The 24,682-nt window shown below is 35.4% G+C and overlaps 2 protein-coding genes across 2 annotated transcripts in view; one reads left to right on the top strand and one right to left on the bottom strand.

Annotated features, from left to right (window-relative positions):
- The first annotated feature begins 1,672 nt into the window (after window positions 1-1,672).
- LOC149795633 (mediator of RNA polymerase II transcription subunit 28-like) lies at window positions 1,673-12,620 on the top strand. Its single transcript, XM_089965462.1, has 4 exons — window positions 1,673-1,758; window positions 7,573-7,639; window positions 8,186-8,298; window positions 10,183-12,620. The coding sequence occupies exons 1-4, from the start codon at window positions 1,681-1,683 to the stop codon at window positions 10,627-10,629; spliced, it is 705 nt and encodes a 234-aa protein (XP_089821588.1). The 5' UTR covers window positions 1,673-1,680; the 3' UTR covers window positions 10,630-12,620.
- Window positions 12,621-22,856: 10,236 nt separating this feature from the next.
- The window catches only part of LOC149795632 (transforming growth factor beta regulator 1-like), a 41,664-nt gene continuing 39,838 nt past the window's right edge, over window positions 22,857-24,682 (bottom strand). The window contains exon 11 of the mRNA XM_089965461.1: window positions 22,857-23,471. Coding sequence (XP_089821587.1) covers window positions 23,371-23,471 — 101 coding nt within the window. The 3' untranslated portion in view covers window positions 22,857-23,370. The remainder of the gene's footprint in view (window positions 23,472-24,682) is intronic.

Genomic DNA, 24,682 nt, shown 5'->3' with positions numbered 1-24,682 from the left:
AATACATTAACATAAACCCAAAGGCCCTTTTCAGGGCCAGCCATATTTCTCGAAAAGAGATAGCCTTTCAATTGCCTACCCCTTTTTTTGAAAAATTTAAATTTAAATTTAAATTTAAATTTTAAAAAATTTTTTTAAAAAAATCCCATGTTCAATTTCCCTTGACGCTATAAAGTCCCACCCTGTTTAAATTCCTTTGACGCTAAACCGTCCCACGATTTTTTCTCCATGTTAAATTTCCCTTGACGCTAATCTGTCCCACGATTTTTCTCCATGTTAAATTTCCCTTGACGCTAATCTGTCCCAGGGGTCTCTGTAATGCTAATTCCCATTGATGCTAATGCATCCCCCCTTACTACTCACAAGGTTCATGTAAAAACAAATCGGCATTAAGATTAAACTATTATGTCATAGAGAAATACAAATACAATTGTTATGTATATGTAATTTAAATTATTTGTTTGTTAGTTTTTTCATAAAAAAAATCGTTATATGCTATTGTAATGTAACTTTATTTACTGGATTTGACATTGTCTAGAAATTCAGTTCAGTTCTGTTTTGTCTAGAAATTCAGTTCAGTTCTGTTTGACCTGACTGTTTTTGATAAACAATTAATAATAGAAACACCGTATCTAGTTTCTGACCTTGATTCAGAACCAGTGATAGTTTTTGGTAAACAAGTTTTTAATTTTTTTAAATTCTTTCTCATAGTAAGAATTATTAAATTAAGTCAAGGCCATACCTAGAGTACGTGATATGAAGCATGTGTTTATTGTTACAAATTACTAAATTTTCTAAAAGGTTGATCCACATCCGAGAATCTGTTTTGCGTCTTCGTTAGACTTATTAATAATGTATTGAAAAAGAATTCTCAGTCGTGCCTTAACACTTGAGAAGTCAATGTGGTTTTTTCTTCTTTTGTTGCTGTGACCAGTTTTTGGGCTAATCATTTCATTTTCTTCAAATTATTGAATTTCAAGTGATTTTTTCCCCCCTGGAACTACTAGTACTCTAAATTAATTCTTGGACAAAGACATTTATCGAAATTTATACCGAATTAAAAAACTGGAATAATATTTTCTGTGATTCAACAAGAGACTGTTGACACTGCAGCACTACACAGGTTATAACTTATGTCATCGTCTTCCATTTTGGATTTCACCGGGATTCGAACTCAGTTTCATTCAGGACATTTTATTACTAGGACTTCTAATTTTTAAATCTTGGATTATTTTTTTATTTGATTCGTAAAACCGTAAGTTCTTTTTTTTACTTAACATTTTTCACTTGATAGTCTAGGGAAATAAATTATTTTTTAAATTTTACAAAGCTTGCTGTCTTTACTTTTTCCTGTTACTTTATGCAAGAGCCTAAAATTGTAACACAACCAAAACAAGTCAAATCGATATATCTGTTTTTTAACATCGTTTACGTGTTCCGATTCTCACTCGTACCTCCATGGAATGGTGTTTTCCAGAACAGAGTTCCTTAACTGGCTTAAATTTCCCTTAAAATTCATTATTTACAATTTTCTACAATATTTAAATTGAACCCTTGTAAATCATAACAAATCGAAGGTTATATGAAATTAGAGTTGTAGTATCAAGTCAGCAGGTTTTGAACGTGGACCGCAACGTGCTGGCATCAGTAGACAGGTTAGAGATTTAGTGCGACCCCAAAATGGCCACTCCCATGGAGCAAATGCAAACAGTGGGCAACAATCCACATCTTATGGATGAATTAGAGAGCTCATTTCATGTAATACTTGGCAAACAATTATTATATATTGATTAATGCGATGTTTAATATATGTTAAAACATGTAAGTGTTTCATATGCCTTTTAAAATGGTCTTCAGAATGCTTCCTCGGGCTCCAGTTTAACTTTGGAGGCAAATGGAAAATGATATTCTTTATAAAGACGCTAATGTAGCAGTCCAAAAACCAGAGGGGTGGACTGAAAGGGACGATCCATTTCAAGGGTAGTGCTAGGGTACCGCTCTCTTTACCTACCCTACCCCACAGACATGACCACGTCGTATACCAGGATGTTTGTTGTTGTTGTTATGGGGTTTAACGCCATATTTCAGCACAAGATAGGCTATACATGGCGGTCGGTATTATTGGTGGAGGAAGAACCAGGGAAAACCCCAGAAAAAACCACCGACCCACGAGAAGCTACCGGCAAGCTTTCTCACATATCCACATTGGCCGAGCCCGAGACTCGAACCCACGCAGACAGAAGTGAGATGGCAGTGATCCGTGACGGAGAACGCTTTGGACCACTCGGCCACTCGGGGCCCCCCAGGATGTTTGGGTATCGTGGGTCTTAAAAATTTGCGATCGGCGAATAAGTAAATAAAAACACTGACTTCAAGATAGTATATGTGTCTAATTGTTGTTCTTTACTCTACATTAAAATGCATTTAATTTCTTGTTTAAATCGATGACTACGTGAAATAATCAAATAAATAGGTGCCATAAAGATTCCGGCTTATGCAAGAAGAGCTACTCTGATATCGTGGTAATAATTAAAAAATACTTTCTGATGGCATATACTTGTACAAATTTTTGGGAACTTGATGTATATGTTGCACAAAGTTTAAATCAACTTGAAAAATGGACGCCACTTCCATTGTATTCATTCTGCCACCTCTGCTGTACAACATAAACTTTTCAGAGAGAATTAAAGAAATGCATCTGTAACCACCTGTGACAGGGAGAGTAGCACCAGAACTGTCACTGAGAATGGACCAAAAACAAAAGTAAATGTCAACCTCAGAATGTTTAAACAACTCTCATTGTTCCAAAGAAAAGTATTAAATCATATACAACAAATTTTTTAAGTGAACACCTGTCATTTGCGAAAGCTACCAGAAAACAATAACCGTTCATACATCACATTTTAACTCTTATTGCTATCATAAATTTGATCTCTTGGTTCTTGACAAATACAGTAATCATGTGATCTGACTCCTGCATAACATCATTGGCCATTATCAGGCGACAAACTGGTTAACCAGTTTGTTTCAGCGATAGCATTTTTGAGAAGATGTTGTTTCTGTCTGACAACATAGGGTATGGCCATTATTTGGAAACAGTGAAATTCATAGGTGTATTTTTAAACTAGCGTACTCATTAGCAATCCCAACATCTTTCCAAAATCAACTGGTGATGCAGAACTAGTAACTTATGGTCAGGTAGTATATATAAGAAAAGTACACAATACATGACGCTCTGCAGAAAAATGCTGAAAATCCTAAAACCATGATACCATATGTAACCTACTATACCTTACCTTATACTATTGGGGCACCTTGCCTTTACTGATCAGTGCAGAATATCTCATCTCTGTCTGTGTGGATATGAGTCTTGGGCATGTGAGAAACTTGCTAGTAGCTTCCCATGGGTTGCTGATTCTTATCAGGGTTTTTCTGGGTTCTTCATTCACCAGTTAAACTGGCTACCATATACAGCCTATCGTGTGCTGAAAAATGGCATTAAACCCACAGCAACAACAACAGCCTTAGACTATTGATTAACCAGGTTGCTGTATATTAGGAGTTACAGATACAAAATAGGAGTGATTTTTTTTCTTTTTGCTATTACATGTTTTAGTGGTATAAGCATAAACTGTCTTATACAAAGTAAGCAACATAACGGTTCATTGTTAGCATGAAATGCATGAACAGGGGTTGACTTAAATGATACACAAATTCCCCCCAAAAGTCAACTTTGAACAATGAATAATTTGCTGTAAAAGTTAGACCTCACCTGCCCATCTCCAAAAGTACACAGTATTTGTAGCAATAAAAAGGCGTGGTTAGTGATTTTTTCTTTAAAATATGACACATAACTTAAAAGACACAATTACTATGTTCCTATGAAGACAAAATTAACCTCATGAATAATAAAAAATTTGATTAATGGTTTAAGGTTATCAGTCAATAGAACAGCAGCTTGTGATTTAACATGTTTCTTACATATACTGAAAGAATTTAAATTGTCCTTATATTTAATACCAGAATTGCTGCATATCATTGTAGAAATAGATATAAAATATTGTTTACCTTCTTTGTCCGATATTTACCTTTGGGTCATCTGCTATATTAGTTCAGCTGATTACTGATTTTCAGCATTGTTTTCATGTGCCACACAAAGGCATTTGGAAACATAAACAGAACATGTTAAATATGGTATGCATTGAATAACATATCATAGAATATCCAAATATGGCGTAAGTAATAAAATAATAAATACTTTATTTTTAAAAGGTGACACAATTAGTTAAAAACAAGAACTAATGTACCTTGAGGCCCTCAGTTATGTACATATAAAATACAAGCCAATAATGTTCACACACACACACACACATACAAGCAAATACACAATATGTAAATAATTATTCACATAGCTGCTAAATTGAAAATCAAGCAGCGGAAAGTGAATTACTGTGAGAATCTTGTGTTGTTGGCAGACAAGGTACAGCTAGAGTAAATACATCAAATATAGGCTTAAAAACATCATTAGCCAAATTTCATGAGAAACATAACTCTTCTTAGGTAGTAGATTTTAACGAAAGTTATCTTTTTGTCTTTGACAAGTTTTATTTGCTCCATTGCAAGTTATAGAATCACATTGTAGCTTCTACCATGTCGAGGCTACAGTTTCATTGCTACCAATAAATATTTGCCAGATTTTCATACCTTCTTGTTTGCATTGTAATTTCCGATATTCAAACTATACTGTGAACAAATAATGTTATAACTGTAATAGTTTTCATACTTCAGGATTACTATCCAGATCTTTTCTTAATGTGGTTATATCTAGGTTGGCAATAGAATGTTATAATTGGTCCCATGTAAATTATTGACATGTTTGATTATTTGGTTTAACAGAAAGGGGAAGCACTTGAAATTATTTTTATATTTTTAACCTATCCTTGACCTAACACTTTATTCAGTAAACTGTAATCTCCACTCCATGTCATCTTTCTCTTAATTTCTTTTTATTCAGATTATTGTTTAATTTTGATAATGTAATTTATTTCTGCAAGTTTTTCCTTCAAAAATTTAGTATCTCATGACATCAATCCAACCTCAAAAATACATTACAAAAGCAATAAGTGGTTGCTTTGCAGTCACATTCAGCTTCCTTGAATTACCTATTGCAAATTTTATTGTTTAAATAAATAAATCATTGTTTGGAACAAATGACTTCATCAATTTGATATTTCAAAGTGTTGATTAAAATTTTGCAAGGATTTTCAAGATGTTGGAAAAATACATCAATGCAGGTTCAGGATTACTGTGTATAGATGCATGGAGGTTCAGCTGCATATTTCTGGGTCAAATTTTATTCCAACACCAGCAGGGAGTAGTGGTAAATGTGAAAAACAATGAATGTTTTAAATAGGTGCTGAAAGGTATTCAGGGCATGACAATACAGCCACAACAATAACTGCAATATCTGAATACTCTTGAGTTTGGTGACATCCTTTACAAGTTACTAAAAACTTACCAGTACTCAACAAGTTTGAAGAACTTAATCCTTGTACTGGTGTTAACATGTACTTTTGGAGCAGTGGTTTTTATGCTCTTGAACTATCCCAACATGTACAAAGCAAAAATTAATTTGGGCAGACCAAGATTAGTCTGCTGTTGCTGGGTGCTCAGCATTAAGAGGTTAGTGTTAGAACTGGTTGGCCTGGTGTCAGGATAATGTGACTGGGTGGGACATCATGCTACATACCTGCAGCATGATGCCCCAGTGCTAGACATCACTATAAACTGCTGCACTGCAGACATTGTAGCAGTATGACTGAAAAATTGTTAAAGCTACATTAAAAATCCAAATCACACACAAACACTATGTAGTTCACATACAAAACCTCCAGTTGTATCTGCGATTTGGAATACACATCAGCAAAGCCCACTGAGTGTTACAGTTTTGCCAGAGTGCATGGATGGTGTCCTGATCACAAATGAATACAAACCTGCACACTGCAGCAACCAATGAGTTTGATAAAGACTTTTTCAAACTTCGAACAATGCCGTGTTCAGCAAAACTTTGGGGAATCTTTGAGAATATGTGGGAGTGTGATACACTATATCATGGTTGGCCATAAGAAAAGGAGGTAAAAGGTGTCCAATGTATGATTGTACAAAAAGATATTTGGCACATTATTTATGTGGAATGTCTGCAGCAATGACACAAATTTACACACACAGCAAATCTGATTCTGTCAAATAAACATCAGATGGGTGTGTGTCATTCTACCAGAGTAAGTTTGTCCCTGCCTGACACAAAAAGTGAAGGATTTTCCCCTGATGGAATTACTACTTACTTACAGGCATGTGCAGATCCCAAAATAAACCTTGTTGGTAGTTCCTTTTTCATGGGAACAACATATAATTCCTCTTGTACAAATGGACTACTGGAAGTCTTTGGTTCCTCCAAACAGTAATGTGTTGGTTACTTCAGAAAATCAGTCTGGGTTAAGATTGTAAATACATCATTGGACCATCCCAGGTCAGTAGCACAACTTTCAGACTTCCACTGTCCATACTGATACAAAACAAATGTGTTTCCAAGTGGGTCTAATTGCAGTGGTTGTGTGATCATTTTAATGGTGAAAGTCTTTTGCAGAATTGCCTCAGCACGTTTTAATCCAGTTGTATCTTTTTATTATTCAGCACTGGTATGGCTGATGGAAGTCTTGTCAGCCACTTCTCTGTGATCTGAGACCAAATCTACTGCAATATCCATGTTCATGCTAGTGGTCCATGTTTGTAGTGGTCCATGCCTTTAAATACATCTGTACTTGTGATATCTACCATAGTTAATACATGTATGTCATGTGGAAGAAATAAATCCTGATGAACTTTCTTGGGTTTTTGACATCAAAAGGAAATCTTTGGTGTGGATAGGTAAATCTGCCACAACACTTGTTTGGTTAACCATGCTCGAGTGGCTCATGCTGCACTTGCTATCCTTTCAGAAGTAGCTTCACTTTTCCAATACCCATGAGCACTGTAGCAGTAAAAAGTACTGCATTATACTGGTAATACGTCCACCTCTATAAACAAGACAGACCCTGATCTTCCATTGCATAATGTGCCAGTATATCAGGGTCTATGTTGTTTGTTCAGCTGATTCTCCTAATAAACTGTTCAGACTCTGATCTGGGTCTGTGCATTTTGTAGCTGGATTTGACTTGTAAGTGATTATATACAGTGTGTACAGTTTATTGTCTGGAAATCTGCACCAGTCTTAGTCACCAAGATGTATGTCATGCTTGTTCCTATTATTCACTGCTCAAAACTTTTTTTTCTGCAATCAAATATATATGTTACTGTAACATATATTCCATTGCAGAAAAAAAAAGTTTTGAGCAGTGGATAGTATGAGTTTCATCCCTTTTCTTTATTGACATGAGTCACACAGACGTTAATTTTGACATTGTCACTTGATTTTGCCATGTGGATAAACTTGTTGGTACAGTTCATTAATTAAACATGTCATCATCATGTATTTTGACTCTAATCCTGCCCATACATGTACCTTTATTTTAGACCTGTCTGGCCCTTATGACGGATGAAGAGCATTTTAATGTGCAAGACTCGGAGGAAACAAAAACAAGTAAGTGACATAGCTATCATAAGCAAAGGATGATCTTCTATTGCATTCCTACTAAGTCATGAAATATATATATTCTTCCTGTTATTTGTAATTGTTATCATAGAACAGATCATAAGAATTGAACACAACACTCTCAAGAACTTAGGTATAGGAAATAGAAGAATTTAAATAACCGACGAGTAAGCACTTCCTTCCTTGATTACATTATGGGAATAATAATATAAACCAAGGTTCACCTAATGCATTTCATCCCAAGTTACAGTTATTTTTTATTAGGATGGAGTTTATTTTACAAGTTATAAGTCTATTTTTGTGAAATAAAAGTGAAGAAAGGAAGAACAGATTACTGAATCTTATCTTGACATAAGATTACCATGAATTTTATTCAGAAATATAATAGTCCATAATATACTCTTGTCTCAGAGTATGACCTTAATAAAGTGGTGTTGAAAAACCTAAAGAACACAAATCCTATTTCATCATACCTTGCAAATTGTGTACAGTAACTTACTGGCAAGTAGAGAATATTACTCTTTTTACTTTCAGGCACCGAGAATGCGATTCAAAAGTTTTTGGACCTGTCTCGAGAGATGGAAGAATTTTTCCTCCGGAAAAGACTGATGCTTTCTCATCAAAAGCCAGAACAGATTCTCAATGATGTAAACATATTAACTTATTATCATATATCTTAACAGTGAAATAGCATGATTGAAATTTGTAATAATCATTGAGACAAATTTCAGGACTCAAATGTCATGTTGTTCCAATCAAGACTGACTTCATCTTTGCAAATATTCATTTTGATAATTATTAGGATGTCACATTTAGATTTTGTAACCCTTTAGAAATCACCTTTTTCCTCTGTGCATTGGTCCACCTCAATGTCCACAATCTGTTCTCACCTGTTTGCATGTACTTAACAATGGGTCAAATTTGATTTTAAATAGCAAATTTATGCAGGTAAACTAGACTTTAATTTCTTTTTGATATTATCCATATTCAGAGGATTGTCTTAAAAATAAGTAACAAGAAATCAAAACCGACAAGTATTGTATAATTAAAAATATAATTTATCTTTCTAAAATACAAAGTGAAAGAATTAAAAAATAACTTACAGTATGGTGAATAAAGTCCTAAAGTCTAAATGTTATATCAGTTCCTAAAGTTTTGAGTAATCTGAACGAGTTTGAAAGGTATTCAGTAATGTCAACAGTACAGAAGAATCAGAATGATATAATCCCACCATTGTATTTAAAGAAATTCAAATTATTTATGTGCTATTATTCCATTTAATTTGAATATTTCAAGGACTATAATTGAAATGAATGATTAAATGAAATAAATGAATTCCTCTCAATATAACACTTCCAAGACTGGTGACACTATTAAGAATAGATAGAATGCCTAATTGTATGTAATAATTCTGTTTTATAGCTTACCATAATGGATTAGATAGAATGCCTAATTGTATGTAATAATTCTGTTTTATAGCTTACCATAATGGATTAGATAGAATGCCTAATTGTATGTAATAATTCTGTTTTATAGCTTACCATAATGGATTAGATAGAATGCCTAATTGTATGTAATAATTCTGTTTTATAGCTTACCAAACTGGATTAGATAGAATGCAGTACAAGGCTTGAATGAATCTTCTTGGCATTTCAGAATCACTCCATCGTTAAACAGATTAGCTGTTTTAACACTGACCAATAAGGAATTAAGTCTTCTTGGCCTCTTACTAGAACTCATGTCCTTGTCAGATCACATGTTTACCTGAACTATAGTACATCTCAACCTTGGAAATTTATCAATGAATGTAAAAGTGCAAACGACGATCATAGGATATTAATATCAAAAATGTCATTAACTAAATGACCCTTACAGAACTATTATTATGAAAGTAACATGCATAATATAGGTAGACACAACAGGATCAACAGTAGCTCTATGGTTAATATACCCAATTCATGGCCAATAGATTGCTGGTTCAAATCTTACCGTTGTTTCAGCTTGTGTCAGCTTTAGTGATGTGTCAAGGTACTTTACTCCAATTGCCTCAGTAATAAATAACCTACTTGTGTTGTTGTGCCACAAAACATCAAAACTAAACTAGTCCATAATCAAGACCACTATATTGGCATTATTTATCCATTATACGAACAGGATATACCATTGTATAGTTGGCAGAATAGTTTATGATGAAGAAAGAAAAACACTCCAGTATAGAAAGAAAAAATAAGGTAGATTAAACTAGTGCAACATTATAAAGTCATAAATAAATTAAATACAGTTATGTATAGACATGGGAAAATTTAAATATAGACATGTTTAGGCTTGGGAACATTAAATGTAGGCATGTTTAGATTTGGGGGAAATGTTGTCGTAATTATTTGGTGGAGATGAAATTTGGTAAACTGTAGAACATGTCATTAGTTAACCAGAAGTTACACATGGATAACTGTAAATTGTTCATATTGTTGTGTTTCGATATAAAACCTTTGCTTCCAAAGAAATTTGATTTTATTTCTTTACATTTTCAGGACATCTTTGATCTTAAGTTTGAACTGAGCAGAAAGGAACAGATTTTAGAAAAGCACATGGAAAGGCTAAACAAATGTCAAATGATTCTTCAGAGTGGGGGAGGGGGACTAATGGGAGTGGGGCAAAGTCATCCACCAATTCAGACCCAGCAGTCTCAGCCCCAAACTCAAGCTGCACCCCCCATGCCTTCTATGATCCATTCCCACTCAGTGCAGTCCATGTCCTCACAAGTCACTTTGCCCCTGGGGGCAGGGCAACCAGGGATGGGGCAGTTCCAGGGACAGGGGCAAATATTCCCACATCCACCTCAGAATCCGACCATGCCCCCACACGCTGTACCCATGACTGTCATCCGCCCACAGCCCCCACCCTCATACCCACAGGGACCTCTAGCCTACCTGGAGCAAACCATGTCTAACATTGGTATGCCAGACAACAGGAGGTAGGACAGTGTTGGCAGAGGTCTGTAATTTTACAGTTACACTGTACCCTAGTCATAAACAGCATCGAGAAATAAGTCAGTGAAATATATGATCCAATCATGGGATCATGAGGCATAATTCAAGGAGTAATAGAGTTATGGAGGAGACAAATCTGTCATGTGCCCAAGAAGCCTGCAAAAAAAGTGACATGGAGGATAACTGTCATGATAGTCATTTAACTTTTTAATACTTCAGCTATGTACAAGTTGTAACAGATGTTTGGATTATATGTATTGATGATATAATGGTTTTACAATTATGCACCAAATTTATGACTTGACAGATGTGAAGGAGGGGTTCTCTCATATTACAGAGACTTGATTGAAAGATCTTTAACAGTCATTGTGCATTATTAGGTATGAGGCATTTTTCAGGAATGGATATGTCATGCAGCTGAAATGTATGATTATAAATTGTATATGGTATAATTTTCATTGGAAACCTCTTACCAAAGTTTGTCATGTGACCGCAATCGCCATCTTGAAACATTCATCAAGAATGCTTGCTCATTGTTAAAAATTGCTTTTCTGAATACATGTAGACACAATTGGGTAGTGGTATGATATAAATAAAATTAATAAACTTGTAACATTTAGAGTAAAAAAATGTTTTCTTGTATGTACTTAAGTCGAAAAATATGCTTGTTCAAAACTAATATTATTTTGATGACCATGATTAGTGTGGACCACAGTATGACCATATTAGTGTGGACCACAGTATGACCATGATTAGTGTGGACTACACTATGACCATGATTAGCGTGGACAACAGAATGACCATGATTAGTGTGGACTACAGTATGACCATATTATTGTGGACCACAGTATGACCATGATTAGTATGGACCACAGTATGACCATGCTTAGTGTGGACCACAGTATAGTATATCTTAAAATTACATTCTTCAATAGAAATGATTCCTGTGTGTCAGTGGTTCTTCCCTGGGTTTTCCAGAGCTCTTCTTCCACCAATTATACTGGCTGCAATGTATAGCCTATCTTGTGCTGAAAAATGGCATTAAACCCTACAACAACAACAAAAGAACTTATTCCAATTTGAATTTATTAAAGTTTCTTTCTGTTTGTCATTATGTTGTCACCAAGTCTTAGATAAATAAAAGAATTCTTGTCCATGGTGTATTTAAACAGTGTATCATGGTAATTTATTCCAAATAACCTGTTGCCTTAAGTTTACACTCGGTTTTTATGCCCTGACTACTAACAGAAGAGAAAACATGATTGGGTCCCGTTCATCCATCCATCTAGAGAAGCCATTAGCATTATTATACAAGAATCACACAAGACAATTGTTGTTGTTGTTGTTGTTGCTGTTGTGGGGTTTAATGCCATTTTTCAGCACACGATAGGCTATGCATGGCGACCAGTATTAATGGTGGAGTAAGAACCCGGGAAGAACCACCAACCCACGAGAAGCTACTGGCAAGCTTTTTCACATACCCACATTGGCCGAATCCTAGACTCAAACCCACGCAGACAGAGGTGAGATGGCAGTGATCCGTAACAGAGAGCATTTTAGACATCTCGGCCACTCGGGGCCCCTCGCACAAGACAGACAAGTGAAATTTGGCAGTCATATTGTATACAGATGACCTGATTGGATTTGCAGGCTTTTGTTTAAATGTTTTAATTTTTTTTAAATGTTCCTGAACTTTTAATTTTGTTTAAGCAAAACCCATTAGACAAATTAAATTTATGTTTGTATGTCATTGGCTTTAAATACTGAATATGATCCTAAGACATTATAAAATTAGGCACATTATAAAATTAGGCACATTTTTTATTTAAAAAAAAACATTTTTTCTTGTGCACTGAGGGCATAACACCTTGGAATTTGACCCAGGGATGGAAGTAAATCTGTATTTGATGTTATATTTAAAACTTAAGCTAACTGATTTTAAATATAACTGAAGATTAAAAAGGAAAATAAAGCCAGAATGTATTTCCAGTGTAATTTTTGACCCCTTGAGTAGAATTCACATGTGATGATGTTATATTTCAAAGTTGAATTGGTAATGGGCTTATAAAAATATTAGTGATGAAGAAAGAAAAACCTTAACCAAATATGTGTTTTGTGTGTTTTTTTATTTATTTTTAAAGTAGCTTTAACAGTCTGGCTTATATTGCTATGATGTCTGCAAACATGTGGTATCATGTCCGACCCAGTCACATTATCCTGACACCAGGCTGACTAGTCCTAACACTAACCTCGTTATGCTGAGTGCCAAGCGAGGCACTTGGCTAGTATTTTTTAATTACTTAACCAAATGTGTCTCCATTATAATTCTTGGTCCCACGGCCCCACCAAGTGGCATGAATAAATAGTGAGAGATGGGGAGTATGATATATTATATTATATTGTAAACATGAAGTTATTCAGGTAGGGAGTATTGGAAATAGAAGTGATAGAAAAAAACTTTAATTAAAAATGTGCAACCAATGTAATTTTTGGATACCCCACACAGGAGCAGAACCCAGGGTCAAAAGTGACACAGAAATGGGGTGTATTTGATTGGGTATGGGGTTACAGAAATATAAGTGGTGATAAAATCTCTAACCAAATTGGCCCAGGGGCAAAAGACTAGGAGTCTGTGATGATATATTCCAAATATGGGGTGAATCAGGTAAGGGGTTATGGAAATACAAGTGATGATAATTTTAATTAAGTTGTTTTCCCAAAATACTTCTGAATTGGGTTATGGGTTGCTTAACTATTTAACTACAAATGCTGTAAAAAAAGATGATGTGAAAAAACAATAAAAACAAAGCTGTCCACACACACACAAACCACACATTAACAACCCAAACACCAGATGCCCCCATGTTTTTGTTGGTTTGTGGGGGGAGTCAGTAAAAAATCAAACAATGACAAAGGCAATTCCAAGCCATCTGCCCAAAATACATTATAATCTAACAAATTAATACAAAACAAGAGTGCCTGTTTACAACTTTGAACTGGATGAAAAAATCACACTAATTGGACATTAAGCTTCAAATAGAGGAATGTTATGAATAAATCAGGAGCCCAATTTTTTTAACATAAAGTTTTCTATATAAAGACTGCAAGATTTCCAAACAATCTCCCATCTGAATAAAAAGGTAATTCCATCATAACATGATACCTGTCTTCAACCAAATTACTTGAATAATGAAAGTACTGCTGCTGATTAAAGATGTCTCCCACTTTCCACCATTAAGTAATGTCTCCCACTTTCCACCATTATGTCTCCCACTTTCCACCATTAAGTAATGTCTCCCATTTTCCACCATTAAGTAATGTCTTCCACTTTCCACCATTAAGTAATTAGAAGATCTGGCATGTCCCCCACATTCCACCATTAAGTAATGAGCAGATCATTGGATTTTTTAAATACTTTTTCTAGTAATCCAATTGAAAGATAAAATCCCATATGTAATTGATACTTAGTGTTTCTGTAATGAGAAGCTATCTTGAATTTCCAGATTCACTTGTCCAATCTTGTAATATATTATCTTTTATTACAATGCCATTTAGTTTTAGATGCTTGATCTGGCATTCAGTACATGTATTCAATCGATATGTAATCTTAACATGCTTGATCTGGCATTCGGTACATATATTCAATCGATATGTAATCTTACATGCTTGATCTGGCATTCGGTACATGTATTCAATCAGTATGTAATCTTAGATGCTTGATCTGGCATTCTGTACATATATTCAATCGGTATGTAATCTTAGATGCTTGATCTGGCATTCGGTACATATATTCAATCGCGCATTCGGTACATATATTCAATCGGTATGTAATCTTAGACGCTTGACATGGCATTCAGTACATATATTCAATCGGTATGTAATCTTAGACGCTTGACCTGGCATTTGGTACATATATTCAATCGGCATGTAATCTTAGATGCTCGACCTGGCATTCGGTACATATATTCAATCGGTGTGTAATCTTACATGCATGATCTGGCATTCAGTACTTATATTCAATCGGTATGTAATCTTGGATGCTTGATCTGGCATTCAGTACATGTATTCAATCAGTGTGTAATCTTACATGCTTGATCTGGCATTCAGTACTTATATTCAGTTAGTATGTAATCTTAGATGCTTGACGTGGCATTCAGTACATATATTCAATCGGTGTGTAATCTTACATGCTTGATCTGGCATTCAGTACATATATTCAATCAGTATGTAATCTTAGATGCTTGATCTGGCGTTCAGTGCATGTATTCAATCAGTGTGTAATCTTACATGCTTGATCTGGCATTCAGTACATATATTCATTTAGTATGTAATCTTAGATGCTTGATCTGGCATTCGGTACATGTATTCAATCAGTATGTAATCTTCGATGCTTGATCTGGCATTCGGTACATATATTCAATCGGTATGTAATCTTAGATGCTTGATCTGGCATTCGGTACATGTATTCAATCAGTATGTAATATTAGATGCTTGACCTGGCATTCAGTACATGTATTCAATCGGTATGTAATCTTAGATGCTTGATCTGGCATTCAATAGATATGTTCAGTCAGTATTTCCATACTTCACTCCCAGACTGGAACTATTTAGGCAGCTTATGACATCCACACATCAATATTTTGAGATATAATCAATCTGCTTTTATAAATTACAATTCATTTTGAATATCATTCATACTGAGAAGCTAGACATATTTAGAAAGCATAAAATGGGGGGGGGGGCTATATAATAAATGCAAAACTATGTTAATGTTTTATTCCGAGTCCATGGGGAAGAACTCATTTGATATGGCTTATGTAAGCATCTCAGATCAACTCATTCTTTCAATTAACACGTGTAGTTTTGTGTATTTATACATTGTCTAAACATACATACAAAATGTCACTATCTCTAATATCCTGTGCATACCAAGTATACCCAATTACAATTTTTGTTTTTACCAAAATTTACCTTCATATCTGCAAAATTGTTTTGTAATATTCAAATTAGATTGAGGTTGTTATTACTGCACAGTTATCAATATAATGTACATAATAATGCAAATATTTCTGATATATCATGTGTTTCAAATAGCCTATATCTTGATGTAAATTAGTAATCATTCATAATAGGATTAAATATTACTGGACAAAGAATACATCCATGCCTGGTTCCCATATAACAGACAAACATGTATATCTCTTTGTCTTGCTAGTTCTTCGTCATCTATCTTCCGCCCAATTCATCAATTTCTCATAAAGTAACTCCAGTGAAAATCTTTAATTGGTTTGTCTGAGAAATACCTATATTATTATTTTGGACCATTTAATTACCTTTTTAAAAATTGGACACGTGACACTCTCCTTTAGGAAATATACCAGTTGAAAATAATAGTAGGAAAGGGACTATTCTTGTGAAACCATTTCAATGACAACCCTGTTTAGGCCTCCAAACATCCCTGACTTGATATTTCATATATTTTGTCAACTTTTGACTCTTCTAAATTAAATCTGTTCTCAACTTATCATCACGAGTCAAATCCAACTCTGCAAAATACACAATTGCCTCTAGTCAGCCTGTGTGTTTTTGGATATTTTTAATGTAGCTTTGACAATTTTAGTCATATCTCTACAATGTCTGCAGTGTGACACTTTATAGTGATGTCTACCACTGGGGCATCAGGCTGCAGACATGTAGCATCATGTCCCAACCAGTCGCACTATCCTGATACCAGACCAATCAGTCCTAGCACTAACTTCTAAATGTCGAGTGCCAAGCAAGGCTGCTGCTAGTACCATTTTTATGCCTTTGGTATGACTCAGCAAGGGTTCAAACTTGCGACCTCCCACAGCTGAGGCAAATGCTCTAACCACTCCTTTCAACTTGTCATCACAAGTCCAATCTAACTCTGCCAAAGGTTCAGATATTTACTCTTTACACAATGTTAATAAAATGTTTATAATAATTTACACATGAAATTAAGAATATTTTTTTGACTCTTTAGGTACTTAATAGTTTTCTATAATTTTGTTGGTTTATTTACTTCTTTGAATTTTGCTAAATCTTAACTTCTTCTCTTTAAACATATTTTTTAATTTAATTATCTGATATACATATTTTTTCTTAACACATTAACTCCTAGTAACGACTTAACGGGGCAGGAGGTAGTAGCCTACTGCCAAGTTCTGTAGCGTCATGGTCATGCATGATACACTAAAGTGGGTGGTATTATAGAAAGGTAGACAGATGTAGCTCTACAATGATACCAAATAATCTGGAATATCATACAAAATACAGATTTAAAAAACTCATTTTTTGGATGCGACTTTTTCTTCCGAAAATTTGCCAGTGGTCGGAATCCGATTTTGTGTCCAAATTTGGACTTTTTGGTCTCAGATCTAAGGCAAACTGGTATGAACTGCAAACAGACAGATGAGCCTTTGCAAAAGTAGGATAATATGGGCATGTAAAAATAATGGCTCCATTTAGCCAAAAGAAAAAAAAGAAAAAAAAAAGGGGAAAAATCCAACTTTTACCCTTCTGCTCATGCGCAAGTCAAATAGCCAACGAAAAACAATGTTTCGAACACAACTAGGCAGTATGTTATTGAAAGATCACCGGGCATTGGGTGTTTTCAGATCTTTTCAGAAATGGCTTTCAAAATGTGTTTCCTACTCGATTTTCAGGCAAAAATGACCAAAAAGCTCCAGTGGTTAATGTGTTAATTGTCTCTGGGCAGCATTGCCTGAAATGACTTTTGTTCATTTTTCTTCAAAGTCTTGCAATGTTGATACCATCACCAACTAAGCTAAACACAGCATCCAGTGATTTGTTCTCTGCTTCATATTTGGAACAGACCTGGAAAATGGACTTTATAATTGTTTGGAATAAAGACTTTATAATTGCCTGGAATATATACTTTGTAATTGTCTGGAATATGGACTTTATAATTGCCTGGAATATATACTTTATAATTGTCTGGAATATGGACTTCATAATTGTCTGGAATATGGACGTTATAATTGTCTGGAATATAAACTATAATTGCCTGGAATATGAACTTTATAATTGTCTGGAATGTGGACTTTTAATTGTCTGGAATATTGACTATAATTGCCTGGAATATGGACTTCTAATTGTCTGGAATATGGACTTATAATTGTCTGGAATATGGACTTTATAATTGTCTGGAATATAGACTATAATTGCCTGGAATATGAACTTTATAATTGTCTGGAATATTGACTATAATTGCCTGGAATATGGACTTTTAATTGTCTGGAATATAGACTTTATAATTATCTGGAATATGGACTTTATAATTACCTCAAAGCTTTGTTTTTACAAGTTTTCACATATTCATATACTATTTTTTCATCATGTCAGATTGTGATGAAATGAGTTATTAAGAATGAATTAAAAAGGCTTGATGATCCCTTAAGTGGTACTGAGAAGAGAGTATGTGATGATACTGTATTCCAAATATGAAATGAAGTTTAAAGAGAACAAGTGTGTACGAAGTTAAAGAAATATAAATAATGATTCGCACTTTAACAAAATGTGTCTCCAGTACAATTAACACCATGACTCTCTGGCCAGTGGCAGGAATGGTATAGAGAGAAGGGGAGTATGTGATGACAATATATGTCAAATATCAAGGGTATAGAGAGAAGGGGAGTATGTGATGACAATATATGTCAAATATCAAGGGTAATGAGTAAAGGATTACTGAGCTACACAAGCTGGAAAAACTCTGAATAATGGGTCTACATAATTATACAGACATGGCAAACCAAACATTGCCCATCATTGGGGCATAAAACAAACAAAACCAAGTCTGTTGAAAGGTAAAATAAATACTAAAATTTTCATGATTTAATTTTAAATCTATAATTAGTTTGTCCTTCAAATATGTTCCCTGATCATATTAAAATTAGGAATACAAGCCCTCTTATCTACCGAATTCAGCACTCCCAAAAATGAAAATTTGTCTTTCCTGTCTTTATGATAAAGACAAAGTGCAATAGCTCTGGGCAATTACTTCCCTTTACTGCCTACAGGTGGCACTTGTCTATGCCATCTATGGAGTTACAGGTGTGATGCTTGATAAAACAAGCAATTAAGGCATTGATTAGTTCTTGCCAATTTCTTCTCATCCTTCCATCTTCCTGTTTTACTCTGGAAGTTTGATACTTTGCAATAAAAGGCCCATTCTGATTTCTTCTTCATCCTCCAGAAACATATTATCAGTTCCATTCTAGTCAAAGGAAAGAAGAATCTCACTAACCTTTCACATCATCTAGGTTTTCTGATCATTTATTTGGAAAGTACAGTCTTTGTCCATCCCATCAGTTCGTCCATCTGGATATGGATTTTCTCACCAATCTTAACTTGGTACAACTTTGGGTGGTCTAAATCATCATTCTTGCAGAATCCATTTCCAAAACAACATGGATCACAACCAGGGATTTTCTGCAACTCCTCTGTTTTAAGCAGCAGCAGGTCTTGTCCTGCTAGGTTGCCTCTCTATCTCGTGTCACTTGATTACAGGATCAGAATAATAACTTCATTATTCCTGGACCAGTGGTGCAACCAGCTGGCTCATGACAGGAATGCCTTCGAACAGCTGTGCCCGGATGTGACTGTGTACAATTGCAAGCACATGTGGTTAAGGAACCCACCTGTTAAAGGATTTAAACACTTTCAAAGACCAGTGGGGTCTGGAGGACATAGGTCTCCGCATCAACCTCTTGGAGGTGAAAGCTATCATTCAAAGCCTTTCATTTGTGGAGCGACCATCTTCAGAACAAGACGGTGTTCATCATGTCAGACAACTTGGCAATGGTGACAAACCTCCTCAAACAGGGCAGTACCAAATCAAACCATTTCTATATTCTGGTCTGGGCATTCAACTCAACATCAATATCCAGATCATATCCCAGCCAACTCAATGTCTTGGCAAATTCTGTCAAGGAGGGAACAGATTCTTCATACAGAATGGTCCATCCATCCATCAGTCTTTCATCAGATTTGCCAGCTATGGGGGCATATGTTTGATCTTTTAACAACCAGGTGAAATCACACAAACTGTTCACCTTCATTTCCTCAGTACCAGATCCCAAGGTCTGTCAGTGCTCTATCTCTCAGTGGGAAGGGGTATGTAGTCCTTAGCATACCCCTCCTCCAAACAATCTTAGTTCTTGGGATTATAAGGAAATAGAGGAGCCAGAAGTGCAAATTGATTCTGATTGTCCCTCTCCACTGTGACAAATCCTGGATCAATCTAGTGATAATGCTACCTAGAAAGATCCTGGCCAGGTAGGATCTTCTCAAACAGCCTTGGACCCACGTGTTCCATCTTTGCCTGAACCATCTTGTTTGTGTTGTTGTTGTTGTTGTAGGGTTTAACGCCATTTTTCAGCACACAATAGGCTACACAAGGCGGCCAGTATTAATGGTGGAGGAAGAACCTGGGAAAACCCCAGAAAGAACCACTGACCCACGAGAAGCTACTGGCAAGCTTTCTCACATACCCACACTGGCCAAATCCGAGACTCGAACCCATGTAGACAGAGTTGAGATGGCAGTGATCCATAATGGAAAGTGCTTTAGACCATTCAGCCACTCGAGGCCCCAACCATCTTGTTTATGCTTAGCTTTTGTTTGGAGGGTCTTGCAGCAGAAACGAGTCAACCCTTCAATCATGGAAAGAACTGCATGAACGAGAAGGCCCAACGCTTTAAGGCTTATGAATGAAAGTGGCACATTTTTAGGAACTGGTGCAAAGTCAAAAACATCATCCCTCTGAGTACCTCTGTCCCATAAGTAGCTGACTTTTTTCTTTGCCTGTCTGAGGAGAAAGTAAATTTTTAAGTATATTATTTTTCTCTGCGAATACTTACCCAATCACATTATGTTAGAAATATTAGCCTGCTACCTCTCAAATCCAGCCCTACTGAAAGATGAAGATGAAAAATGTCTTACCTCCCCTTCATACCACCAGGTGTCGCCAGGTTTTAGCTGTGCGAGACATTAACATGGATGCTCGCATAGCGGGGAGGATGGGAGGGTTTTTTAAGTAATGTGATTAGGTAAGTTTTCTCGGAGAAACAATTTACTTTAAAATTTGTTTTCTCCTTTGAATACATTTCCCAATCACATTACGTTGGGAGAATAAGTAATAGGAGGAGGGGATGCTGAGCATCTGATGTCTACCTTGGGTATCCTTCTGGGGGATGAATGGATGGATTCCCGTTATGAAGGATAACCCATTCTCCTAAGAGCACAAGCAATACAGCCTGGGATCCCTTGATCTTGGACTCTTACATGGTTGAGAAAAAATTACATGTACAAAATGTTTCACTGGCAAATCCAGGAAAGCTAACATGCTGTGCTGATTGACCAAGTTGGGTCTAATTGCCATCTGTCATGCTGTCCCAACCCTACGAGATGCAACGTTTGTCTCAGCTGTGCTAAATCTCCGAGGTAAAAACTCGAGAAGGTAGACTCTGTATGCCAGCCAACAGCTTCTATAATATCACAGATTGAAACATTGCTCTAATGGCTCTAATCTTGTGAGCTGTATTCTTCATGAGGCGACTCGGATCTTGAGAGATCTCATAGTACACTGAACATATAACCCACTTCAGCCACAAAGAAGGGCTCATGGGGTGACGTCCGCAGTTGCACTGACAGATTTCTCATTGAAATCTCTGGTATGGTAATGATAAGATATCCACAGATGATAAAGGTACTGATGGCTTGGCTAGACAGATGGATCTAATACTAAGATCCCCATATGAACTGTTTGGCTGGACTGTTGGTGTCTGCTGGACTGCTGGTGCCAGCTGGGCTACTGATGTCAGCTGGACTGCTGGTAACATGATGATGTGTTGGTGCGGCATGATTATTATTATGGATGCAACGGACCTCAATAATTTACCTTTTTGCAGCTGGCATGTTCTCTTTTCAATAATTCTCTAAATGTGCTTATTAGTCACCCAATAACCTTTAATTACAACTACAACAATAAAATATCTGAGATATAATTTGCGCGTACATAAATTTACATAAAATAACTGATGACGCTATGGCTCATCGATTTCTAGGTCAATATAAAAATATCTTTCAGCATCCACAACAAGTCATAGTCATGTAAAGTTTTACAAAGACAACAGTTTGTTGTTTTATTTGTTTGTCTTGTCTATGTTTTGTATTTGCCTTTGAAAAAGATTCATTAAGAGTTGAACGCGCTTAGGCTAGCTAGATACTAGTTTTGCATTGTTTGTAGTCAGTTTATTATATTTTTATATATATATATCTTTCTTCCTTTGAATGCTTTATAAATGCTCTTCACGTGAACACATCAAAGGTACGAACACGTGAACAATTACTCAAACATAGTGTAAAAATGAAAAATGTCTTAGAAAAAAGAAAAATTATTAAGAGACAACCCAAAAATTTGAAACAAATTCTAACTAGATCTAAATCTGACTTCACTAAAAGAGAGGCCCAAGTAACCAAATGTGGAACAAGTAGATGCAAAACTTGTTTGAAAATAAGAGAAGGAAACTCAATAAAATTAAAAATTGGTAAGCTATTTAAAGTTCAACATGACATTAATTGCAATCGAAGAAATGTGATTTATGCATTAATATGTGTGAAGTGTGAAGCCTTTTAAATAAGTCAGACGAAAAATGAACTAAGGAAGAAAATGACAGTACATACCAAACAAAAAAAAAGAACTCCGGTTATTAAAAGTCAATAAACATGTACATAACTGTTCAGGAGGAAACTTCAAAGTCTTTCCCTTATGTAAATTATTAACCAATAGGGAATCTTTAATTGAAGAAAAGAACTACACACAGACAAATATAAGTCGAGCTAATTCTTTATAAAAATTTAAATATGATTATTGGTACTTAGTATCAATACACTCATACAATGTATCAATACACAAATAAATTGTATCAATACACTAATACATTGTATCAATACACTAATATATTGTATCAATACACTAATACACTGTATCAATACACTAATACATTGTATCAATACACTAATACATTGTATCAATACACTAATATATTGTATGAATACAATAATACATTGTATCAGTACACTAATACATTGTATCAATACACAAATACATTGTATCAATACACTAATACATTGTATCAATACACAAATACATTTTCATATCATAATGACAATAACTTTTCAAAGATTTTAATCTGCATGAATCAAATTTTACATTGTATCAATGCATTGATGCAACTTCATGACATTTCAAACACCAGAAATTTAATTTTGTGTACAGTATACATATATGTAGGAACATTGTTAATATCTCACCATAAAAACAATGACACAATGACACCAATTGTTTATTTACTGTAAGGAAATGGTATATAAGGACTAACAATAAATCCTGATGAAATCACTTAAATGCCATCAACCATAAAATGTTAACTCGTTTCATCTGCACATCAATACTGTATGTATGAACACAGCTGTACTGATACCCCATTCTAACCACACAGTAAACCATATACAATTTCCTCTCAGTTATCTTTGGTCATGGAATGGTCTTGATTTAACTGAGAAATAACATTTCATCCTCCATCATCATACAGTAATACACTCCAATGCAAAATGTGGATTAGTGTCGATGATAAGAATGCTATACAGTCAGCACTGTAGACCGCTGATACTTGCTGCTAGTTGTCACATGAGCTGTTTTGGAAAAGCTGTAATAGGATTTCCATTGAGAGCTCCAGTCAGTAAAGATCTGAGACTTGTATTAGGGGAGCCTTTGTCGGCGCTACCTGTAAAAAGAAATGGATTTAACACATTTTTGTAAAAACTGTGCATGATTAGTTGTCCAGATGTTTATGCTTGTATAAACAAATTGAGGGGCATGTGGGGTACTTTCCTCCAAGCCCATCCCTCTAAATTTTTGGCCATATAACTAAGCAACAAATCTTAATCATTTGGCTCCAAGATGATAAAAGGTGCCCCTCTTGTCCACCCACATGTATTAATTTTTTTTACTAGAGCACTGACTATGATGCAGTTGTGAACTCTTGTATGCTCAAGTTTGAACTGAAAACTAAATATCTCCACATCAATAGGGCATCCCAAAAGAAGTGATTAGTGATCAATAGGGCACCCAAGACAAGTAATTAGCAATCAGTAGGGCACCAAGAGAAGTGATTAGTGATCAATAGGGCACCCAAGACAAGTAATTAGAAGTCAGTAGGGCACCAAGAGAAGTGATTAGCAATCAATATGGCCCCAAGGAGAAGTGATTAGCAATCAATAGGGCACTCAAGACAAGTAATTAGTAATCAGTAGGGCACCAAGAGAAGTGATTAGTGAACAATAGGGCACCCAAGACAAGTAATTACAAGTCAGTAGGGCACCAAGAGAAGTGATTAGCAATCAATATGGCCCCAAAGAGAAGTGATTAGCAATCAATAGGGCACCCAAGACTAAGTAATTAGCAATCAGTATGGCACCAAGAGAAGTGATTAGTGAACAATAGGGCAAAACAAGTAATTAGAGATCAGTATGGCATTCCTAGACAAGTGATTAGTGATCAATGTGGCACCCTAAGACAAGTGATTAGTGACCAATAGGGCACCACAAGACAAGTAATTAGTGATCAGTAGGGCACCGAGAGAAGTGATTAGTGATGTTTATGTCAGCACAAATGATTAATGCCCGATAGGGCACCCAAAAAAAAAATAATTAGCAATGAGTAGGGCACTCCAATACATTTTAAAATGACAATTTATACTTAATTTAAAATGAGCAAATGCGCATAAATGACCCGTGTCACTTATACTATAGTTAAATCCAACCCTCCCTGGCTGAAATGTGCTAAAAAGATGCTATCAATATCTTTTGGCTTGTCTTACCAACAAATGTGCTAAAAAGATGTTATCAATATATTTTGGCTTGTCTTCCCAACAAATGTGCTAAAAAGATGTTATCAATATCTTTTGGCTTGTCTTACCAACAAATGTGCTAAAAA

This window comes from Sinohyriopsis cumingii, chromosome 7 (genome assembly GCF_028554795.1).
Source record: "Sinohyriopsis cumingii isolate HCF-2022 chromosome 7, ASM2855479v2, whole genome shotgun sequence".
Lineage (NCBI taxonomy): Eukaryota > Metazoa > Mollusca > Bivalvia > Unionida > Unionidae > Sinohyriopsis > Sinohyriopsis cumingii.
This window is presented reverse-complemented; position numbering and strand designations above follow the sequence as displayed.